Source organism: Notolabrus celidotus, chromosome 10, assembly GCF_009762535.1.
Source record: "Notolabrus celidotus isolate fNotCel1 chromosome 10, fNotCel1.pri, whole genome shotgun sequence".
Taxonomy (NCBI): domain Eukaryota; kingdom Metazoa; phylum Chordata; class Actinopteri; order Labriformes; family Labridae; genus Notolabrus; species Notolabrus celidotus.
Window position 1 is genome coordinate 16194975 of NC_048281.1, and position 24054 is coordinate 16219028.

General features: G+C 39.7%; 3 protein-coding genes across 3 annotated transcripts in view; 2 read left to right on the forward strand and 1 right to left on the reverse strand.

The window, feature by feature from the left end:
* Positions 1 to 6144: 6144 nt before the first annotated feature.
* LOC117820547 (ATP synthase subunit beta, mitochondrial-like) lies at positions 6145 to 10667 on the forward strand. The gene is made up of 10 exons (XM_034694365.1): positions 6145 to 6313; positions 6891 to 7064; positions 8041 to 8215; positions 8403 to 8524; positions 8631 to 8815; positions 8926 to 9084; positions 9172 to 9294; positions 9811 to 10023; positions 10130 to 10331; positions 10424 to 10667. The coding sequence occupies exons 1-10, from the start codon at positions 6217 to 6219 to the stop codon at positions 10519 to 10521; spliced, it is 1548 nt and encodes a 515-aa protein (XP_034550256.1). The 5' UTR covers positions 6145 to 6216; the 3' UTR covers positions 10522 to 10667.
* Positions 10668 to 10724: 57 nt separating this feature from the next.
* On the reverse strand, positions 10725 to 13880 carry zgc:172182 (coiled-coil domain-containing protein 89). The gene is made up of 7 exons (XM_034694366.1): positions 13656 to 13880; positions 12006 to 12478; positions 11528 to 11658; positions 11308 to 11444; positions 11140 to 11216; positions 10950 to 11049; positions 10725 to 10857 (listed from the first exon to the last, which is right to left on the reverse strand). The coding sequence occupies exons 1-7, from the start codon at positions 13713 to 13715 to the stop codon at positions 10771 to 10773; spliced, it is 1065 nt and encodes a 354-aa protein (XP_034550257.1). The 5' UTR covers positions 13716 to 13880; the 3' UTR covers positions 10725 to 10770.
* A 33-nt stretch (positions 13881 to 13913) lies between these two features.
* The window catches only part of lrp2a (low density lipoprotein receptor-related protein 2a), a 65897-nt gene continuing 55756 nt past the window's right edge, over positions 13914 to 24054 (forward strand). The window contains exons 1-10 of the mRNA XM_034694361.1: positions 13914 to 13996; positions 14746 to 15075; positions 19670 to 19777; positions 20969 to 21091; positions 21523 to 21639; positions 22050 to 22160; positions 22274 to 22387; positions 22528 to 22644; positions 23201 to 23344; positions 23451 to 23570. Of these exons, the coding sequence (XP_034550252.1) occupies positions 15006 to 15075; positions 19670 to 19777; positions 20969 to 21091; positions 21523 to 21639; positions 22050 to 22160; positions 22274 to 22387; positions 22528 to 22644; positions 23201 to 23344; positions 23451 to 23570 (1024 nt within the window). The 5' untranslated portion in view covers positions 13914 to 13996; positions 14746 to 15005. The remainder of the gene's footprint in view (positions 13997 to 14745; positions 15076 to 19669; positions 19778 to 20968; positions 21092 to 21522; positions 21640 to 22049; positions 22161 to 22273; positions 22388 to 22527; positions 22645 to 23200; positions 23345 to 23450; positions 23571 to 24054) is intronic.

Below are 24054 nucleotides of genomic sequence, written 5' to 3' on the forward strand. Positions count from 1 at the left end.
GATAAAATGTCGGTATTGATAGTGTAGACCAAGCATTTTAGCTAAGGTATCTACGGTGGCCCTGAGAGCTCACAGCACTGCAACTTAAGAAAACACATGCAAAAAAGACAAAACACATGCAAATTAAGAAAACATCTTTAGAAAATGCACTGCAAAGACCACAACACAACACATTCGAAAATGCGCTGCAAATAGACCGCAACACAACGGAAATGTTTCCAGAGGACACTTAAAAGTGATGCACATGTCAGAACACGCTTGTTGTTGATGCAGATTTTGAGTCACGGCGCTATTAAGGTTCTCTTACTGTCAGTGGTGTTGGAAAATGAGATAAAAAAAGTAAGTGTTTTTGATTCATTTTAACATTGTGATCGCATGATTAACAGCAGATCACTGTGATAGGCTGAATCATGCGATCACAATGTTAAAATAAATCAAAAACACTATTTTCCAATACCACTGATGGTAAGAGAACCTTAATAGCGCTGTGACCAAGCGGCAACCTCCGGTCTCAAACTATGAAGCCCATGCAGAAGTGTTATAAACTGCAATTCATCGAGAATCCGCTTGAGGCTGGCTGCAGAAACACCGGAAACCACATAAACACCAATTCAAAAAAGACGATCTTTGCAGCATTAATAAACCTGTTTACAGCCTGGTTCAAAAAACAGCTTGGCCTGTACGGGGGGTGAATTCTTTTCTAACGTGACGGTTCAGAAGATATTAAGATTACGAGTTTTTGCCCAAATAAGGACATGACTGACTTGACTCCCGGTTGGGAACACATAACTGTTGGCTAGGAGGCTCACACTACGTCACACTCTGCCTCCGTTGTGTTGTGGTCTTTGCAGCGCATTTCCTAAATGCTACGCATGTGTTGTCAAATTGATGAAGATGTTTTCTTAATTTGCATGTGTTTTGTCTTTTTGCACGTGTTTTCTTAAGTTGCAGTGCTGTGAGCTCTCAGGGCCACCGTAGGGTATCTGTTCAAAAAAACTTGAAGTCAGAAAAACTTGCAGAAAATATGTTTCGCTACATTTAGGATGCTTCACAACAGACTTGCACTGAGACAAAATTGCATCAATAAAATAGAGCTAAAAGCATTTTTAAAGAGGTGACATAAAGTGGCACTGATTCCAGCATAAATTCCACAGGTAGTGGGGGTTTTAGATTTAGAAGCCCTCATGGCAAAGGCCTGCTCACCTTTGGTCTCTGCCCTGGACTTTGGAATGACCATAACAGCCATGCCTGAGGAAAAGGGGTTAAAAGGTGTACACATTTCTATATTCATCATTAAATTGCCAAATAATAAACAAGGTTATAAATTCCTGTTATGTTACTTAAAAAACAGTGATGTAAGATAGTCTTCTGAACAGAAATCTGGACAAGACCAGTCGATGCAAACCAACTAACTTTAATCCAGTGAACAGATCAGCTAACTCTGAGAAAAATGATGTAGAAAGAAGATGCATGTGCACTCTCTTTCTAAAGCACCCTGAAAATCAGAGATGTTGAGGTGAACACTAAACAAGTGTCTCCTCAAATGGAATATTTGGAATATTTCAAATGTATATTAGTGTGAATGTTAAACATCTCCAAAATAGGATCAGTTAATATGCGTAGTAAAAGTTTCTGTGCTGTCAGAGCACTCTAGACAAACTGCAGGCGGTCATTGTGATTTGTTTCCTTTAATTATTCTTTTATATAAGGGGGTTTGCAACAACTAAATGACATGAAATGTATCTTTTAGAAAATGTATAACTGGAAGCGGTAGGTGGTTCTTCACCTTCTCGACCTTAGAAGATGACCATCTGAAAATTCACCAGCAGAGGTGACCTTTCAGAGTGCTCCCCCTGGTGTGGTTCAGACACTGTCTGAGGATTCATGGAGCTTTGTGCATGTTGTCTTCAAGGTGAGGAGTCTTTGTATTGCTAAGCTCCAGGCAAGCCGTAATTAGAGGAGGCTTTCTGACACAAAGGAATGTTGCACTGAATGATGGCAAAATGGCAAAATCCTCTCTGTCACTTATGGTTCGTGATGAATGATAACCTTTCATCGAGTCACTTTATGCTGCAGCTAGATTTGTGAGTTGTGAAAACAATTGTAAGATATTTTGTCTTTCATGTATGTCTCTCACAGACTTTGTGCTTTTGTTATCTTCAATTAAGATAGATTACTGGGGATTACAAACGCTTAGGCGTATTTTCTAGTGGAAAATGTTAAAACCTGTGATAATACGGGCTGAGATGAAGACTGGAAGAATGTGGATGAATATGTTTACACTAGATGACGCTCATCAAGGGCATTTTGGCAGGGGGGTCCCTCACTTTCTTCTCTCTCCTACACAGGAAAAGATTTTTCAAACTCACAACATCTTTATGTATGACATGCCATAAATACAGAAGTAGTGTCCAGTAAAACACACTGAATTACTAGTTTTGATTGTGGTAAGCAACTTTACATGTTGCTGCTATGTGGTATTTATATCATATAAAGGAGTATCTTATTTTATCATTACTCTTCAAATTAAGTTTCATCATGAATCTTGTGTATCTTAATATAACAACACCGAGGGGTAGACCAAAAAGGTGTGCTATACAGTTTGTAAAATGAACAGTAGAGTACAAAGCTTCATCACTTAGGTCAAAGTATAGATACTCCATGTCAAATATTACTCCAATACAAGTGAAAGTTGCTCTGTCAAATTATTACTTGAGTTAAAGTATTGAAGTACTGGCTTTTAAAAATACTTAAGTATTCAAAGTACTTCTTAAAAAATCTCAAAACTTTGTATTTTCACAAAGCATAAATGCATTCAAGACTACATAGGAGTACATTCTGTTAAATCATGTTTATTAAGAAACCATTACTTGAAATCTGTAAAAAATATTCCATGGAATAAAAACAGAAACTAAGTTACTCCAAGCACAGACAACTTAGTTTGAAATGTTCATCTGGAATGAAACAAATGTTACGTAGCTCAACACACTTTCTCAGGTTGGACAGTGAATGTTTGTATGTTTGAGCAGAGTGGGACTTCGGACTTCAGCTCTGCGTTCAATACCATCATACCAGACATCCTGCACCAGAAACTCACCCAGCTCACAGTGCCGGCCTCCATCTGTCAGTGGATCACCAACTTCCTGACGGACAGGAGACAGCAGGTGAGGCTGGGGAGCATCAAATCCAGCACCCGGACCATCAGCACTGGCGCCCCACAGGGATGTGTTCTCTCCCCACTGCTCTTCTCCCTCTACACCAATGACTGCACCTCAGGAGACCCCTCGGTGAAACTCCTGAAGTTCGCAGACGACACCACCGTCATCGGTCTCATCCAGGACGGAGACGAGTCTGCTTACAGACAGGAGGTGGATCAGCTGGCCCTCTGGTGTAGTCAGAACCATCTGGAGCTGAACCCGCTCAAGACGGTAGAGATGACAGTGGACTTCAGGAGAAGCCCCCCCCCACTCCCCCCCCTCACCATCCTGAACAGCACTGTGTCTACTGTGGACTCTTTCAGGTTCCTGGGATCCACTATTTCCCGGGACCTGAGGTGGACCTCCCACATAGACACAATCAGAAAAAAGGCCCAGCAGAGGATGTACTTCCTGCGTCAGCTCAGGAAGTTCAACCTACCCCAGGAGCTGCTGATCATGTTCTACACCTCCATCATCCAGTCTGTTCTGTGTACCTCCATCACTGTCTGGTTTGGCTCTGCAACCAAACTAGACAAACACAGACTGCAGCGGACTATAAGGACTGCAGAGAAAATCATCGGTGTCGACCTGCCCCCCATCCAGGACTTGTACCGGTCCCGGGCCAGGAAACGGGCAGGGAGCATTACCGCTGACCCCTCACACCCTGGACACAAATTCTTCAAACTCCTCCCCTCCGGCAGGCGCTACAGATCACTGTGCGCCAAAACAACCCGCCATAAGAACAGCTTCTTCCCCCAGGCTGTCACTCTGATGAACACTAAACCATAACAGTGTCATACCTGTCAGATAAATACTCTCTGTAAATATACATGTAGATATACAATGCAACAATTCTCAAGCAGAATTCCATATTTCTATTTTTTGTATTATTTAACTTCTATTTTATAATGTAAAACCACCTCTGCAACTCACCACTGCACTTTATCATATTATTTTAGCCTGTACATATTAGTCAAGCTATTTGTTGTTTCTTTGTATTTATAGCTAAGGTTATTGTTATTATATTTTCATTTTATTTTTTATTGTAGTTCTTATTCTTATTCCTATTCTTATGCCTTGTACAAAGAGAGCACAGTTTACCAAAGTCAAATTCCTTGTGTGTTCAAGCATACTTGGCGAATAAAGCTGATTCTGATTCTGAAACAGGGAGAACATTTCAAATGATTCGTATCATTCTTCATTTCAAAAACCTCTAACACGGACTGAAGATATGACCATGGGTGCTCAGGTGGAGAATTATAGCCATCATTACCACCTCTAAATGAACTGCCTGATCTGAGTGAAATTTGCTCTGTGTTTGATATACAGGTAGGACTAAACCACTGAGACAAACAGAACTACACAAACACATTTTACTGAAATTCATGAGCTGACTTCAAAGCAAAAGTAGTGAGTACTAGAGCACTGATAGAAATGTAGAGGAGTAAAAAGTACAATAATTGTCTTCTGAATGTAGTAGAGTAAAAGTAATAAGTTCCCCCCAAAAGTAATACTCAAGTAAAGTACAGATACTCAAAAAATGGCCTTAAGTACAGTACTCAAGTAAATTTACTCTGTTACTGTCCACCACTGAAAATGAACAGGTACAATGCTAAAGGACATTTGCTCTCTGAGTTGTCTTTAGTTCAGTGCTGTTTCATCTTGAGTGTCGTACATTTTTCCACCGTCATTAAATATATAGGCTATATTTGCACGTAACTACCTACTGATAGCTCCAGCTTCTTAATATTTATAACATCAATATCTCTCAAATATGTGTTTTTTTGTATAAAATACAACGTGAAGGGAACATCCCTGGTTACTTCAAGTCTTACTTCAAATTAAAATTCACAGGTCCACTCTTACTCAACTCGTCAAACTTTATTTCTTCATCCTCCTAAATGTTTTACTTGTAGAAGTCAATTCTCAATACGTTTCAGGGGAACCAAATTCTGGAATATTTATTCCAATGTAACGAAAAACTGCTTATCTTTAAAAGGTTATAAAGGATGCTTGAAAAAACTTTTAACCACTGTTACTTAATTATACTCATCATGCTCAACCACATACTCATAGAGTAGGTGTCCGTGCACATCATATTCATATTTTGTTACTTTTGAATTCTGTTGATGTAATAACTGTATTTATATTAATTGTTAATTTTGTTTAATTCTTATGTTATTTTATTTTTAGTATCAACTATTGTCTTTGTATGTGTCAATTTAGTATTTTTTAAATTCATTTTTGATAATAGAACACTATTTGGGTGGAGGCTTCAAATAAGCTCTCTGAGTTTTCTGCCTCTTCCTGCACATTATATTATTTATCTTTGCTATTTTTTTTTGTATGTACTTTCTTTTAATTGTGCAAATAAATAAACATAAACATAAACATAAACATAAACATAGTATTACTCACCACATTCATGTCACAGTAAATCTTTCATGAAGTGAATGAATGCACTGTTCTTCATACTGTGTATGTTTGTTTAAATAACCTGGTGCAATTTTTATCGTGCAATAAGTTACCCTATCTATTTATCAGATAGAAGTGTACATAGTGTGTATATATCTGTAATAGATGCCATCTTTTCTTTTCTTTTCTTTTCTTTTCTTCTATTGTATTGTATTGTATTGTATTGTATTGTATTCTATTCTATTCTATTCTATTCTACCCTTGTCATTGCTATTATTATTGCTATATTTTTTAACTATGTTAGTACATTGTTGTATTCCCCTGTCCTGTGTTGTAAACTGTTGTAACAAAAGAATTTCCCCCAACGGGGACAAATAAAGTATATCTTATATTATGAACACTGCTGCAGTACTACCAAAGAACACTGGGGGGCAGTAGCAACACTTAAGCACGACGTGTGGGTTTTTGATGCCCTCCTTCGGCAAATGAGGGGACAGCAAGCAACAGATCAAACCACGCATGCTCAGACCGGCTCCTAGATTCATCAAATACAAGCTGCTCGCCCATAGCCGAGTGTTTGCCTTCACCTTCAGCCATTTTAACCATGTTGGGTGCTGTGGGACGGTGCTGCAGCGGGGCTGTGAAGCCAGGGATCAACTCTTTAAAGACAATCAGCGGAAGACATGCGGCTCTGTCTCTGAGTGAGTGAAGTCTTTTTCAGCTTGGACGTACTGCATGTTTAATGTCAGTTCAGGCATGGTTCTAACTCAAAAGTTTGCATGCTCTGTGACTCAGGCCTCGAAGTTGACATAAGTCTCCCCATTCATTTGCAGTAAGCATGTATATTGATTTATTAAGCAGCTGAAATAAGGGATCAGCAAATATTTGGTTGGTTTTGCTCTTCAATCAGACTCTGTAGCTTCTGTCATGTTTTGGCTCAATGTCTCCTATGTATGACCTTTCCAATTACCCCAGTGCAAGTCAATGTTCCACACACCCCCTTTTAGAACTTTCATCTGCAAGCAACAGTGGCAACAATGTATGGGCTATGCTGACTTCAAGCAGAAAGTGTGGACATATACTATATTTGTATGGTGTTATATGCTAATGCTGCAATGTATAATGTGTTATATTACTTTCATACTTTGAGCAGTGTGTAATTTCTGTTTGACTTTTTGTTTATTAAATGCAGTTGATGCTTTCATAAGTCAGTCTTTTTAAAGTGCAAAAGATTTAAAGATTTATGTGAATGTCCTTCCTCTGTCTTTGTCCTTTCAGGCAGAGGTTATGCTGCCCCAGCTGCTCAGGCAGCACTGGCCAATGGCCGCATAGTTGCTGTTATTGGTGCTGTGGTTGATGTCCAGTTTGATGAAGGCCTTCCTCCCATCCTCAATGCACTGGAGGTGCATGGCAGGGAAAGTAGGCTGGTGCTCGAGGTGGCACAGCATCTGGGTGAGTTTGCTGAAATCATACTGCAGTGGAATTATTGCTAATCAATCAATCAATCAATCAATCAATCAATCAATCAGACTTTATCTATAAAGTGCTTTTCATACAATGACATTGTAACACAAAGTGCTGTACATTAAAACAACTTAAAATAGAATAAATTAGGAAAAAGATCCCACCCCCAGCCCTGACCCCAAACCCACCCCACAATCCTAAGGTTAAGAACACAATATGCAACAATAATAATGAAAACAATACAAATAAAATAAAATGATTAAAAAAAGAAGTTGCTGAACGAACTGAGGAAATACTCTCATGATATCTTAATGAGGAAACACTGCAGGTAAAATAAGATGTTAAAACTCAACACAGGAAATTAAAATCACTAAAATAAAATACATTTCTAAGATAATAAAACACTAAAATATTAAACCGTTAAAATAAAATAAGATGCTATACTTAAAATAAATAGATAAGTACATGAATAAATAAAGTAGAATAAAAGTGACTACAATTTGAAATAGATAATAAATAAATAAATAAATAAATAAAACTGTTAAGAATAAAAATAAAACTCAGTTAAAAGAGAGACTAAAAAGGTCGGTCTTGAGTTTGCTTTTAAAAATGTTTATGCTCTGTGCAGCCCTCAGATCTTCAGGTAGGGTGTTCCACAGACGTGGGCCGTGATAATAAAAAGCTGCCTCACTGTGGGTCTTAGTTCTTACTTTTGGTACAGTTAAAAGTCCACTACCTGAAGACCTGAGGGCTCTCACTGGCTCAAATGATAAAAGCAAATCTGATAAATAAGTAGGGCCAAGACAATTAAGAGATTTAAAAACCAATAAAATAATCTTAAAATCTATTCTAAAAGATACTGGAAGCCAATGCAGAGACTTTAAAAAAACAAGTCAATGTTTGGATGTCTTGATAGGATGTGAAACCATGTCTTTGATGTCTGTCCTTGTGTGTCTCCTCTCAGGTGAAAACACAGTCAGGACGATTGCCATGGACGGCACAGAGGGTCTGGTCCGTGGTCAGAAGGTTCTGGACACTGGAGCCCCCATCAGGATCCCAGTGGGCCCTGAGACCCTGGGCAGGATCATGAATGTCATTGGAGAACCCATTGATGAAAGGGGGCCGATTAGCACCAAACAGTGAGTGTGGAAAAGATGATCATCATGCTAACGTTCTGTTATTCTTAATGTCTATAAATCCCATATAATGACCAACATCAAGACTGTTGGGCTGTTTTTTTATTCACTTAGAATAAGTTGAATATTATGATAAAAAATCTCCAGCTTGTTCTTTAGCAGCGTATTAACAACCTTTGTTATCCTGCAGAACTGCTCCTATTCACGCTGAAGCTCCTGAGTTCACGGACATGAGTGTGGAGCAGGAGATCCTGGTCACTGGTATCAAGGTGGTAGATCTGCTGGCACCTTATGCAAAGGGTGGAAAGATTGGTAGGTGGACTGTGTAACGCCTTAAATGTATTAATACTTTACACTTGCATTTTCTCACATTTCATTGTTTTTACAAATTAATCATTTGTACATTGCATTCCTACAGGTCTGTTTGGTGGTGCTGGTGTCGGTAAGACTGTGTTGATTATGGAGCTGATCAACAATGTGGCCAAGGCTCACGGTGGTTATTCAGTGTTTGCTGGAGTGGGAGAGCGAACCCGTGAAGGAAATGACTTGTACCATGAAATGATTGAGTCTGGTGTCATTAACCTGAAGGACACCACTTCGAAGGTGACACCCTAAATGACCTATATTTAGTTGTTAAAATATGCCTACTTAATGTTTTGACACATATAGATCAGTTCAGTGTAAAGCAGTCATACTTGTCTGAATGTTTCCAGGTAGCTCTGGTGTACGGTCAAATGAACGAGCCTCCAGGTGCCCGTGCCAGAGTTGCTCTTACTGGTTTGACTGTCGCTGAATACTTCCGTGATCAGGAGGGACAGGATGTACTTCTCTTTATTGACAACATCTTTAGGTTTACCCAGGCTGGATCAGAGGTAAGGAGTAGATTTATTTTTCCTTTTTCAGTTAACGTGAACAAAAAAACGCATTTTCTGGTCTTACATCTGAGTGTTATCTTTTAGGTGTCTGCTCTGTTAGGTCGTATCCCCTCTGCTGTGGGTTACCAGCCCACCTTGGCCACTGATATGGGAACTATGCAAGAGAGAATTACCACCACCAAGAAGGGCTCTATCACCTCAGTACAAGTAAGAGATGTCAATCACAAAAGGCGTTTTTGGACCGCAGGAACTAGGGACTTTACCCCTGAACTACGTGCGTTTCGACAGGAGGAACCAGGGTCTAAATTTAGTTCAGGGGTAGATAATCTCCCCCGTCAAGCCCCTGCTTGGGGAGTAGTACTTTTCAAAGGTCCTGGGACTTTCGGTTGAACGTAACGATGTTTGTGAAGTTTACACAGTTGTTGAAACACAGAGGAAGTCCCTGGGAATGCATTCTAGTTTAGTTTTTTATTAAGATTTCAAAATATTATTTAATATCATTTTTTTCCTCCATACGTCACTGGCCTGATTTGCACAATCTACCCGGGACTTCAGCCCACGGTCGAAACGCAGATAACAATAGGGACACAGGAACCTTTTAGTTCTGGGGAAAGTAGTTCTGGGGGCTAAAAGACCCAGGAACTCTTGGTCGAAATGCACCTTAAGTCAGCACAGCCTAATTTTCCTGACTTATACTTACTAAATGTGCTCTGTTTGTTCCAGGCTATCTATGTGCCTGCTGATGATTTAACAGACCCTGCTCCTGCCACAACTTTTGCTCATTTGGATGCAACGACTGTGCTGTCCCGTGCTATTGCTGAGCTTGGTATCTATCCTGCTGTGGACCCCCTGGATTCCACCTCCCGTATCATGGACCCCAACATTGTTGGGTCTGAACACTATGACATTGCCCGTGGTGTGCAGAAGATTCTTCAAGTAAGCCTTGTGTTGGGTGCTAAGATATTCTAAATGGCTGTCAACAATTCAAAATTCAATTCAAAAACTGAACTAACACCCAACTTCTCTCCCTTTTATTCGATAGGATTATAAGTCCCTGCAGGACATCATTGCTATCCTTGGTATGGATGAATTGTCAGAGGAGGACAAGCTGACTGTAGCCCGTGCTCGCAAGATCCAGCGTTTCTTGTCGCAGCCCTTCCAGGTAGCAGAAGTTTTCACAGGTCACATGGGAAAGCTGGTGCCTCTGAAGGAAACAATCAAAGGCTTCCAGAGCATTCTTGGAGGTATGGTGTCACACCAACTTATGAAAAGATTTATGTATGGGTCAAACTTTATGGATAGTGAATAGCAATAATTATATTGTTCTCTGCTCTAGGTGAATATGATGCCCTGCCGGAACAGGCTTTCTACATGGTGGGTCCCATTGAAGAAGTGGTCCTAAAGGCTGAGAAACTAGCAGAAGAACACTCTTAAGGGATTTCTTTGCAATGTTTTATGAGATGAGCATTTGTACATTTGTATGATTTGAGGAACTTCTAACATATCATGCTGAGTATGTTAATGTTGTGGTTCTATTTCTCTCAAAAAGGGAGGATTAAATAAAAAATATATATATTCTATTTTTTATTTTGTCATGATTTGTAACTCCTTGCGGTGTCAGTAAAGAAACATTTTGCTAAAAGATATTTCTTTTAATGAAAACAACTCACACAGTGCTTAAATTCAGCCCATCATGTGGCGGAGTTTCTTATTTAACTCCCTTTCTTGTATTAGAAGGTTGGAGCTGTGTTCCTTGTAGGCCTCGAAGTCCTGAAAAGTAGTGACAGAACAAATCATGTTTAGCATGTCCTCAGACCTGCATGGGTCAAATACACTATTTGATGTTGCAAATTTTGACCTACCTTTGTGAACTGGCTATTTTTAGTTGTGGCTTCATCAAGAGCAGACTGGAGAGACTTCACTTTTAAATTTGTGTTCACAGCTTCTGCTTCCTTTTGAAACCTGCAGCAGGGCCAGAGATCAAAACAAGAACACTTTCCATACATGAGGACATTTCTTCCAGCAGTAGTGTGTTGTTAATGCAAAATGTACCTGTCTTCTGCTTTGGCTCTGGCCTTTTTCTCTTCTTTCAATTTCATCTCCAATTGCTGGATTTCCTCTTGCTTCTCCTATATTTAAAACAAATGTATGTGCACAGTAAATGTTCATCCACACAGTCCTGAGATTCAAGAGAGGGCAAACAAAAGCCACTTTGATCACCTGTATCAGTTTTCCTCTTTCCATTGAGATATCCAATAATGTGTCCTTCTCTCTGGTGAGGCTTGTAATGCTCTCTGTCAATTGGATTTCCCTCTGAGCATGCTCCTCTCCAGCTTTTTGAAGCTTCAGCTTGAGGTCTGATCATGGAAAGAAGGTCACTAGATCACAAGTGCTTGCATTATTTTGTAGCAGCATCCTAGGAAAATGTTAACCCCCCCACCTCTGCACATCTCATCTGCATCTCTTTGCTGTTGCTGGGTATCATGGAGTTGACCAAGTAGCACTGCCTCTTTGGCTTGATGTTGGCTTCCTTGTTCCTGGAGTTTTGACTGGTACTCTACTAGGTTCTCCCTGAAAGGCAGATTTGGTCAGTACAGTGATAAACAAAAGCTACGGAAGCAACTGCAGAGGATTTCATAATTCATACATTTGTTGGCTGTTCTTTCCGGAAGGGAACTAAACCCCCTCAGGCTGTAAAATGTTGATAAGGTTACAGTTTCTTAGTAGACAGAGTCTCATCTTCAGACATTATTTAGTGGGATAGTCCAAAATACATGGCTATTAAATTCGGATAACAGAAAAACAGTAAATCCTCATATTATTAAATGTTTGAAAGTTCTGTGGGGAAGTCTATTAATAAAGTAACCTTTGATTTATTTATCTTATAGCAAAAAAAAAACTTGTCTGATTTGTCTTACCCATATTCATTTTCCTTATTTATGCACTTTTCCGTCATCTGTTTGATTTCTTGCATCAGGTTTTGAACACAAACTTCCTTATCTTGTAATTTTTGAGAGAAGAGCGTATCATTTTCAGCTTGCAGCTCTTTGTTTTCCAGCTTCAACAAGCCATTCTGATTTTTGTACTCGTCCATGAAAGCAATAATCGCTTGATTGTTGCTTGCTAAATCCATAAACCTCTTTTCTATTAAATCTGCCTTCTTTCTTTCACTGTCCAGTTCTGTCTGACAGTCTTTCATGCAGCCCTCCAGCTCTGTGTTGATTTTCTGCAGGGCTTCACATCGAAGAAGCAGCTCATCTGCTCTCTGTTTCAGCATGCAGATCAGACTTGATTGTTCATCTATTCTGGACCGCAGCTTCCCAGTCTCTGTTGAATCCTCCACAGAGAGGCTTCGGAGTTTTGCCATTGACTTCAGAAAACTGTCCATATGCTGGGAACATGGAGAAAAGATAAGTGTTAAAAATGTTCAGATATACAGCTTGTTAGTAAAGTTATGTTGTGATGAGGCTAGGGCCAGATTCATGCTGGATTTGGAGGCTTACAAGATTGATATTTACAAAACAGTTGAAAGGAATTTAAATCAGACACTTTATCCCTAAAAGCTCTCTTGTGGAAACTATGTAATCAGTGTTCTTAAATGACCTAATAAGTGACATGAATATCCTGTTACATGCTTAGTTAGGTTAAAAATGCACCGATTTCAGTATATCAAGTAAAAGCTCAAACATATCAGACAGACTATTTCAATTATGGAGCTTTAGTTTGGGTAGTTGACGTCACATGGCTCCAATTGAGTATTTTAAAGGGTTTTTATAGAATTATAGTGTAAAACTGCAAATACTAATGCCAGTGCGACTGCATCAAAAAGCTGATTTACATCAGAAACGTTTATTGAGAGAGTAACACAGTACTCTATTACATTAATTTCCACAATTACATCTAAATAAGTTACAAATATGAACAAACAAATACTGTTTGAGCTGCAGTCGTCTGATGGACTTTTTAGGGAGTCCTGTAAAGACCCTGTTAATGCATGGACCAGTTTTTCTGCATCCTGCTGGGACTGAAGTCCTTTAATCCATGATATATTCTTAAAGTGATAGTAGGCGGACTTTGTAATTGTCTTAATGTGGCTGCTGAAATTAAGGTCTGAGTCTAAGACTACACCAAGGTTTCTGGCTTGGTTTGAACATTTCATCTGTGCAGATTGGAGCTGAGCAGTAACCTTTAACCTTTCTTCCTTGGCTCCAAAAACAATCATTTCAGTTTTTTCTTTGTTTAACTGAAGAAAGTTCTGGCTCGTCCAGTCATTGATTTGTTCAATGCATTTACTCAGTGTTTGTATGGGACTATAATCCCCTGGTGATATGGTGATGTAAAAGTGTGTGAGAAGCAAAACATGACATCTGAATGCAGAGCAAATTCAGGAATTAGAGGTTGAGAAATGCCTTCTTATATACAAATGCTTTTAGTGAGGGTTTAAAAGCAGCAATAATATACATATCCATTTAATGTAGCCTATAGTTGGCTTCGTAGACGTGAGAGTAAAGCAACTCAAAATGTGTTAAAGCAAAATTTGTCCCACAGATGTGTTAACTTCTACATACCTCCGTTGTGTCTCCCTCCGTGTTCAAGAAGTTTTCTGCATTTCTTTGTGGAGTTGCCATCGTGAAAATATGGAAAGGGGGTTTGAATTGATTCTTGATTCTGTACAAGTTAAAATTTAAACATTTTTCCTTCAGATCGCAGGAAAAACTTCAAAGTTAAAGTTGCTCGGTTGCTAATGGTAACCACCTTTGAGCTGCTCTGTCCTCTGATTTACGACAGCAGCAGGTGGAGAGCTGCAGTTCTGCTTTACGGCCACATGGGGGAGCTGTTGGGCTTCTGTTCGGCCTATGGCACTGTGGGGACCAACCGACCAACCTTATACAGTCTATGGGACCAACTTGTAAGTACATCATTGAGGAAGAAATGTTTGTGTTTACCCTGCTTCAACCATGTTTCACGTTGGAACATTGTGCAAATTAACTTTCAAGTGAACTTGAAATTATTTTTTGTGTGTGTATGGATATGCTAGACTCTCTATATATTTTCTTGATGAATCCCTCAGCGATTATTTTGTTTTTTTTTTGCTTTTATTTGTAATTTTCACATGGCTCCTATGTTGTGGAGGGACGTGTTGGTTGTTGATGCAGACCCAAATAAACCTAATAAACCTAATCAATCAATCAATCAATCAATCAATCAATCAATCAATCAATCAATCAATTTTAACTTTTGTAATTTAGCGTTCCTATTATTTCTGAGAACTCGCCTTAGAAAGCTGTAAGGGAAATATTGATATTCTTAATGGATCTCAGGGGTAATTATGGTGCCAGATTGTATTTGTAATTTTGTAGAAAATCTAAAACCTATTTGCATTGCTTTTTCTTATACTCTTGCCATCACTGGCTGAGAGTTTTGTTATTAGCTCTATTCAGTTTGATGTGGGGAATTTTATGTAAATATGCAGCAAGGGTCCTTAGTCGGATTTGAACCAGAGACTTTAGGATTAGGTGACTCGTCCGGGCCTACTAAAGACGCCCTGATTTAACACTGTTCTAAGTTTTATCATTTTATAGGTTTTTTTTATATATATATTTTTGCTATCAAACATTGGTAGGTACCCACTAACTCCTGTTTGGTGCAAATAAACAGGGCCGATGGCCCGCTGTGTGTGAAAAATCACTGGCACTCGGGACAAGTCGGACCTGCATGGCATTATGCAGATTCCAGGGCAGGAGGGATTTATCCGGAGGGCCGAGGCTGGCTTGGGGGAGCGGCTGTCCCAGCCTTTGTGCACGCCCCTTTCATCAACTAGCGGGCCAAGAAAGACAGACTGAAGAAAGCAACAGCATCTCAGCCCCAGTCCCTACAGCTCCTCCATCTGCACAGCGGAGCTGGACGGACCAGCCAGAATGTGGAGAGCACTGCTGCTTCAGCTCTTTCTCATCTTCATATGCTGTGTTAGATGGTGCCACTCTGAAGGTAAGTGGTGTGATTTTTTCTCTTAATTTTTTGGGGGGTTTTCTGTTCACATAGACTGCCAGCTGAGTGATTCATTGAGGACCTGCAGAGTTGTTGTGCCACTAGTGGCTCACCCAGTTCAATTGTTGCTCATCAAAACAAACCACTCAACTACTTAATTGAAATACTGGCTAATTAAAAATGCTTCTGTATTTGTCTTAATCCTGGACACATATCAATACAATGAGTGGATAAAGAGAAAGATTAGTACATGTAAAAAACTTTGTTATTCTCAAAAGTCAGTGCTATAGCAGAGACAGAGAAACACCTCATGTGCTTTTTATGTACGCAATAGATGAAGTAATTCCTGCATTAGAGCTAATTGTTTTACCACATAGTATTACTTTAAAGGTTGAGCACAAAGCCTTCCTCAGACAGATTGGAAGTTCTCTTGAGGAACTTTTGCCTGAGCTTTACTGTTGCTAGGTAACAGAAAAGAGCATGTGACTTACAGACAATCTGTGAGGACTCAGAGCTACTGGTACAAATCTCATTCAGTGGAGCAGATTTTACGTTGCAAAACACTGACTCGAACTTGACCCAGAGTCGGGGAAGAACTCTATTTTCTGATGTAAGACAGAGTCAGACAGAATGCTCATATGCTGCTTTATATACATCAGAGTCTTGTGTTTGTCTGCTGTGTATGTAGCCCAGCTAGATCCTACTTCTCAAATTGTAATCTGCTTTCTTTTTGCTCAACCCTTAGTATGTAAGCTCCTTAGTGTGAATCGAGCAACTAATTACACTGCAGCTGCTGCAGAATAGAACCATTTCTAACTTTAGGAGCAGTTTGAAGCACGGAAAAAAAAAGTACTAAGAGTGAGATCATGGAGAGAGCTTTCATTCATTTTTTAACATTAAGAGAGAGAAAGGACTGTCCATGCAAAAGAGACAAGTGTGTTATAGTGTTGACTTTGAGGCTACAGTAGTGCTCAAAAGAAATCCCTTGGTTTTCCCCCTTGATGAACTGCAGTCACTTCTAGCTGACATCTGCTGATGACAACTGAGGTGAACAAAATGATGACTTGACTAAAACTTAACAGACTTGTCAGCATGTGTATGTTAATCATTAGGTTGTATTTGTTGTGATTAACAGACAAGGATGAAGACTGTTTACATGCAGTTAATAGAGTCAATTTAGCCTGAATTAAGTTTAAGCATCCCATGTTATGTAGCATCAAGTGCTTTTAGGAGGCTTAAAGTTGATCTGAGAAAAGGTGTGCGACCTTTAAGATAAAGTATGAAGAATGATTTATTAAGGGACATTTTCTGTGAGATGACATGATGCTTTTTCTTTTAATGTACATAAAAATAATTGTACTGATGGTTGCTTTTCCACTAACCTCTGTCACACATTATCCTGCCCGTTAGCTTGATGCTGCTGCAGAATGCTTACACTAGCATTAATAACTAATGTGACAGCGGGAGGTGGTTTCTTGGTGCTGTATTGTTAACCATTTCTGCTTGTTCAGACATTTTTTGCCAGTAGATCTAGTTGTTTTCTTTATTAATCATTGTCCAGTCCATTCTATGACCTATTAAGTGCACAATAACAACTCTAATGATGTTACAAATAATTATCTAGTCCTACAACAAGGAACAAATGATGAGAATCAGCATTATGTTGTTGATCTAATAGTCCTCTGTTTGTATTTCTACAGGTGTGGGTGTCTTAGGTTGAATCTGTGATAACATCATTAAAGGATTCTACAATCTTTAAAACACACAGTCTTGACCAGCAAATTCACTCTAAACCTCACGCACTCAGGCCTCTTTTCCGGCACAGGATCCTAAATCCTTGTGCAACAGTTACACTGCGTTAGAAACAGGAACACAGTTGGCACCAATCAGGAGCAAATCCTTTGTTTTCCTGCAGCTCTCTCTGTCTAGGTTACAGACGCTCTGGGTGAAGTGTATGTTCCAATAAACAGTTGGCAAGCTGTGTCTTATTTTGTGGGGTTGAACAGTTTGATAGCATTTTGACATCTTTATTTATCAATCTTGTACCCATGCTTTTGTGAAGGCACGCACCAAAAATCATGTTGAGTATTCCTCAATTCTAACCAGACCAAGGCTTTATTCCTCTCTCTATTTATTCCTTCCTTTTGCTTCCATGCCACTGCCAAAGCCCCCTTGTTTTTTTTCACAGTTTTGTGTGTAGCTGTAAGAGCCAAAGTCACTTGTTTGGCAATTGACTGCTTTCTGCTGCATTGATTTCCATATGAAATAGGCAGCAGCACTCCGCTCTGACAGCATGGACAGGTCCAGCGTCTCATGCTGCCAGCAGCCGCTTTCTCCACTTTTCTCCACTCACATTCAGAGAGTCCAGAGGACTTGGCCCAAAACAAGACGGCATTGATGAAAGCTTGAAGACATCTTTCAGACACCCCATGTGACAAGAAGGAGATGTTTCAGTGGTCGTGGACAGGTGTTTTCGTAATGGGTGGCCTTCAGAGTGGAGCTTAAGTTTCACCTTTTTTTTTTACTGTATCCCAGGAAGTGAGTACTACTGTACTCTGCTTTCTGCTGTCCATCTCCAGAGTAGCTTTTTTAGGGTGACACTTCCAGTTATGAGTTTGCATCCCTGCTGGCACCTCTTTTGTGTCATTGTAAATTCACAGTGGGGTTAAAGCATTCGGGGGCTTCATTCTAATGAAAATTCCTCTACTGCTCTTCTTTGTTGGGCAATAGTAGGAAGTCCTTATCTTCCTGCATGGAAAGTGCGGTGCTGTCTCCTGCTGTGGGTTTAAGTTGCTAATTAGAAAAGACAAAGCAAGTAGAGTAGGGAAAGGAAAACATTTAACTAAACAAAATCACTAAACCGTCAAAAACAAAAAAAACTTGAATAACAAGACTCCAATTAAACATACTGAATGGGAGATTTCCATGGCCTCTGCCTTTACTTATATGGACTGACATAGTGAAACTGTGGCTTTGTTAGAATAAAGATGTAGAATTTAAAGGATTAGAGAAAAAGTTACCAGAAAGACACTCTTTTCTTTTCAGACTGTAAAAAGAACCCTCACATGAGATAGTGCTGTTGAAAGGTTCAGCTTCAGTGTGTCTGTCACCTTTCCCAGAAGTGATACTGTCAGGATACACTGTCAGGAAACAGTGGCTGCATTTGAAAGTCTCCAGCAGATTGGTTTCTCTCTGGCATACATGGTTTTAGGGTGTCAACCTAAGTCTTAATGTATAACCACTTTGTTTTATTCAATGTGATCAATTGAGAAAGAGAACGCTGGGAGGACAGTAGTGACGTTTAACATCGTTTCATACAAAACTGTTGTGAAATTGTCGCCTGTTATTGTTGACAGAGATGTGTTTGTTCATTAAAGCTCATTTCTTCCAGCTGTATGTGACACTTTTGCCATACATTAGATGATGCTGAGATCTCAGGGATCACTGCACTTCAACAAAGGCTCCCTTTGAGCAGACAGTGAGCAATTTTAACATTAGTAAACTGAGCAGGAAAAACTTTACCCTCCTGGATGACTGCTGAAGGAGCGAAATGTGCAGCTTGTTTTGTTGAATTGGTCGAAAGGCAGTTGTGTTTGGGGAGCATGCAAGAATTTCAGTGCAACAGGCAGTGTTCTTACTACTGTTTGGGAAGTGATTCAACTGTTTACAGGGACATTACATAATGGAGAAGATAAACTGACTCTGAATATAATAAATATGTCATTCAGACAGAATTCATCATGTGAGTTTTAAGGTCATTCATTTTCTGGCAGTTTGAACTGAAGACATCTCAACCTCAAGACACTATAGTGGAGTTCTGGAGCTTCAGCTATGGAGTACTTCACCATTTTATTACAGTAGCACCAATATTTTGCATTTGTAGGAAGCTGCTTGATCAATAAGGAAGAATGTTTCCTCTACAAGATCAGACTGGACAAAAATACACAACCAATCCCACTCGTGCACCACCAATCACCACCTCACAACTCTTCACACAAAGAATTTGGGTTGAAATGGTTGTGGTACCACCCAGTACCACTATTTATTCCAATTACATCTCAGACCAGACAGGAACAGCACGCACCATAAATCAGGCTGTCAGAGAGACAATCAGAATTGCACATTCCTATATGGACGGGTCTGATGGAGTGCTCTGCCACTGAGCTATGCTGCCTGAATCAATCTTTCCTGGAAAACGTTAGGGAAGGTAGAGTGGTGGTGGTACCTTATCTCTACAGATGCCACTCAGCGAGAACATCAAAAGCAGGCTCGTGATGAGTGCAGGAAGGGTTGTGTAACTGTTTGAGGGGGGAGATGGCTGGCACGCTTGTCTCCAAGGCTTGTCGATGCTGTTAACAACATGCTCTATCAGTGGAAGGCACCCTCTACCACCATAGGCCAGGTTTATCTTTATTAAGCATAGAATGTTCAGAAAGAAATTCAGAAATCGTTAGTTGATACAGTTTTTCTGTGTTTCTCCTCTTGGCTTATCAGTAATGAACATTAAAAAAGAGAAAAACAACTGTTGATACAAACCTGAAAAGCACACAAAGAAAAGCTTCACACTTAACTGAGTTATCGCATGTCTGTGTAGGATGTGAGTTGGGGCAGTTCCGCTGTGGGACAGGACGATGTATACCAGGTGACTGGCACTGTGACGGCACATCAGACTGTATGGATGACTCTGATGAGCACGACTGCCGTAAGTCACTCATAATCACACACTGAGGGGGCTGGGAAGTCTGGCTTTGAAAATTCTAAAGTGTTATAAATGTCCTGAAAGTACTGCTCTTAAAGTTTGATTATAATAGTGAATTCATCATATCTCACAATTACATTCATATGGCAATTCAGAGCTGTTTTGACTGTCCTGTGTTTGATGAAGACATCAAAATGCAGCACAGCCTGAGCTGCTCCACATCAATTGATTTTTTTTTTTTTTGATTTGATGTCTTTTTTTCAAACATGTAAAAGTAAAATAGAAAAAAAAACATACAAGTAGAAAAGAATAAATAGTTATACAAAAGAAACAAAATCCATCAGTTCCATTAGCAAGCAATGAAACATTTTACTTTACATGTGTGAAAAGGAGTGTGAAGAAGTTAAAACTTATCTAATCCTACCCCTTCATTCACTATTTTCAGGCATTATACTAGTGCACTCCCACAAGTCAAATCTTCATATTTACACCTACAATCAAAAGCAAACCCCTCGTGATTCTCAACACTTGTCTTCCTCCTTGTACCTCAGGAAAATCATTTCTTTATACTTCTTCTTGAACTGGATTATGTTCTGACACTGCTGTAGCTCCATGTTGAGACTGTTCCACAGTTTTACACCACAGATTGAAATACAAAAGCTTTTTCTTGTGGTCCGAACACTCACCATCTTTAATCTTAACTTCCCTCTTAAGGTATAACCCACCTCTCTTTCAAAGAACAATCTTTGAATATTTCCTGGAAGGAGATTTTTCCTTGCCTTATACACAATTTGTGCAGTTTGAAAATCTACAAGGTCAAATAATTTCAATATCGTGGTATAATTCACCACACCTGAATCCTGCTCTATCTAACATGCATCAAACCCAGACTTTCTCCACACCCCAATATGCAGCAAACCTCTGCTTTATCCACCCTGTCAGCACTGCTTGAAGCCCAAGTTTACAATTTAATTATATTGTATTTTGTGCTTCTTTGTTTTTTCTTTAATTGTAAAATCTCAATCTAGAAAATAACTAGTAATTTAAGTGCTGCACAAAGCACAATATCTATGCCCTTAATTCAGGGTAGATAAAAATCAATACACTTCAGTAAAAGTGACTTATTTTCCTTTTTACCCCTCGCTTACAGACAGCTGTTGTAAATAACAAAATGCTCTACATGTATTCCCACAGCTCAGGTAACCTGTGATGAGCGTCATTTCCAGTGTTTGAGTGACGGTGAGTGTATCCCTGAATCGTGGGTGTGTGATGATGAGGAGGACTGCGAAGATGGCTCAGACGAGAGGCAACACTGCCGTAAGGACACTTCACATTATATCCAACTTTTTATACAATGTTTATGTTTCCCTGAAAATAATCATGTATCAAGGCATTATTCCAGTTGTCCTCCAGTTGACTAGCTTGTATGTTTAATTTATTTAAAATGAAGATATGTTCAGGAATTGCTTTGTTGAAACGTGAGTATATCGTACCTAATATAATGCAATCATTCAATTAAGGGGGGCCATCTTTATGGCTAAAACATGCCCTGAATGAAGTTTGAGTAATAAGATCTTTAATATTGAGTAGCCAAAGGGTCTGTAGCACTGAGGAATTTAGGGAATTGGATAAGGTCTTGGTACTTATATCTACAGTACAAGAATATCACATGCATACTGTATGAGAAACTCTGTTAATGAATAAAACCTTTCTTCATGCTGCTAATTCATTCTCCAATCTCTCCCCAGCCGGAAGGACATGCACCAGTGGCCAGTTCAGTTGCAGTAACGGGGCATGCATCCCTGAAGAATACCGATGTGACCGTATGGCCGACTGCTCAGATGGGTCTGATGAGAGAGACTGCCGTAAGTCTTCTCCAGGGTGGTTTCCTTTTTTTTTATTATCTCAGGCTCCTGTGGCATTTTAATCAATTTGTTAAGATTAAGAGGCTCGCTGAGTGACAGAATGGGCCACAATATGCTTCTTGTTGTCAGAGGTTGATTGCAGATTCCTTGGTGGATTAGTCAAGCTGAAGTTCAGCTGCTATGCCATTATTGTGCCGACATGGTAGACTCGCAGCGCTACACACTGTGGTAATCTCACAATTGCATAAAGAATGCTGTGACGACTGCTGTTGTTATGGTGGTGGCATTAAGTTTTCGTCTCTTATCCTTCCCATTCGCCAAGCTTTCCACCTCTTAGAGGCTTAAAAGAACACAGTTGTCAGGTTGAGTTGAATGAATAGCATTGGCCTGATGATGATTTAATCTTCCAGATTACCCCGAGTGTACGGAGCTGAGGTGTGCAAATGGGGCGTGCTACAACCGGACCCAGCGATGTGACCATGTACTTGACTGCCGGGATGGCTCTGATGAGGCAAACTGCAGTAAGAAGACAGAAAATTTGAGCAATAAATCGTTCAAGTGGACAACTACTACCTTTAATGTGACATCACCACCAAGTCTCCTTTCTTTTCTTTCCCTGTTGTGTTTTCTTCAGCACAGCATTGCAACACGGGCCTGTTTCAGTGTCACAACGGGGTGTGTGTTCCTCAACGTTATGTCTGTGACCATGATGATGACTGTGGAGACAGGAGTGACGAGCTAAACTGCAGTATGTAGCCTAGACTTTTCTATTCTCTGCAGTTTAAACCAAACCTCCAGTGTCTGTCCTCTTCTCTTCTATTAAATTGTGACATATTGTAACTTATCCTCTGATCATTCTTGTTTATTGATATTCTTTTTTACTCACAGCGTATCCTACATGCAGAGGGAACTACTTCACATGTCCCAGTGGCCGCTGCATCCACCAAGTCTGGGTTTGTGATGGAGAGGATGACTGTGAGGACAATGCAGATGAAAAAGGCTGTGGTAAGAATGTAACAGTTAAATCAGTTTATCTTTAAATCGGGTTCATTTTTACTTTTAGGACACAAGAAGTGGTTAACAGCTCAAGCTCTCTGTGTGATCCTGATTCATGTCCAGTCTCCATGGTTGGTTCGTGCTAGCAAGACGCTATGCCTGTGCTCCTTTAAGTGTGTTATTCAAATGGCTCTTTGTGGCACAAGATTGCGCAGCCCCCCAAAGGGCTTTAGAATTCCTACACACGGCTGTGAAGAGTGTGTGTTTTTAGAGGATGGGCTGCAGAAGTTCTCTGAGCCCCCATGTGACCCCCTCAAAGCTCCACTCCCCTGCATCGATTTAAAGTGACAGTAATTTCCCTGACAATAAAGTCTTGGACACGACTTTCTTTAGATCAGCACCACATTCCTTTGGAGACTTTCTGTACTTGATTCCACCTCCCATACTGAATATCTTTGAATATCCAACAGCCTGAGTCAAATTAAAACTTTCTGCTGATCTGTTTTCTGATATTGTTTTTGTACAGAAAGCTCTGACATAGTTGATGTAATTGTGTTGATTTCAGATAACGTAGCACGGGAATGTTACCCAGGAGAATGGCCCTGTCCATCCTCTGGTGTGTGTATTCCCATGGATCAGCTGTGTGATGGGACGCCTCACTGTCCTGATGGAGAGGATGAAACCAACACAACGGCTGGACACAACTGCAGTTAGTACCAACACAGCTACTATCAAATTCACTTTAGCATCATTTATATCAGAGAACCTTTGCTGTGTGTATAGTAATGAATAAATCTGTTTTTTGTGTTGTTCAGGCATCTTGAGATGTGCCTCTTTGAGCTGTGAGCATCGTTGCAATGCTTCCCCTGATGGAGGGGTCTGTTCTTGTCCTTCTGGATACATCGTCAGCAGCAACGACAGTCGCTCATGTATAGGTATATGTCCTTCATTGATGTTACGTTACTCTTGCCCCATAATGAAGTTTCTTTTATCTAGACGATTGAAAGGATGAGTTGTAATGTTGAGTGCTCGTCCATTTAACACTCGTGTTATGTTGTGGGTCAAATTGACCCACTTTAAAAAGTGTTAAAAGTAGTTTTTCGCTATGAAATTTCTTCTGCTTGGCTTAATCAGCCCCCTGCATGTTTATATTACATAGATACTGTTCATGGGTCAATTTAACCCTGCAGTCAAAGTGGAGGCTAAAAGGGGTCAGAAGTGTATAATACTAAATGTTTCTTTGTAACTGTGATACATATGTCACCCCAATCTCTTTCCAATGTACATAAAAAAAGTTTTAACATGAATTTTTATAAAAAACAAGTGAATTATCCTCTTTGAACTATGATCTGTCAGAATTAAAGAACACCACTGCACTAAATATTGATTTAAATGGTTAGTAATGGAGTTAATAATGAC

Bases quoted from the DNA above. Each gene is read 5' to 3' on its own strand.
- LOC117820547 (XM_034694365.1), top strand. From the start codon at position 6,217: ATGTTGGGTGCTGTGGGACGGTGCTGCAGCGGGGCTGTGAAGCCAGGG. The intron at 8,816-8,925 runs GTGACACCCTAA...GAATGTTTCCAG, and splicing joins TGAAGGACACCACTTCGAAG to GTAGCTCTGGTGTACGGTCA. The intron at 10,024-10,129 runs GTAAGCCTTGTG...TTTATTCGATAG, and splicing joins GTGTGCAGAAGATTCTTCAA to GATTATAAGTCCCTGCAGGA.
- zgc:172182 (XM_034694366.1), bottom strand. From the start codon at position 13,715: ATGGCAACTCCACAAAGAAATGCAGAAAACTTCTTGAACACGGAGGGA. The intron at 11,659-12,005 runs GTAAGACAAATC...TCTGCCTTTCAG, and splicing joins AATAAGGAAAATGAATATGG to GGAGAACCTAGTAGAGTACC. The intron at 11,445-11,527 runs GTGGGGGGGTTA...TTCCATGATCAG, and splicing joins TGCAGATGAGATGTGCAGAG to ACCTCAAGCTGAAGCTTCAA.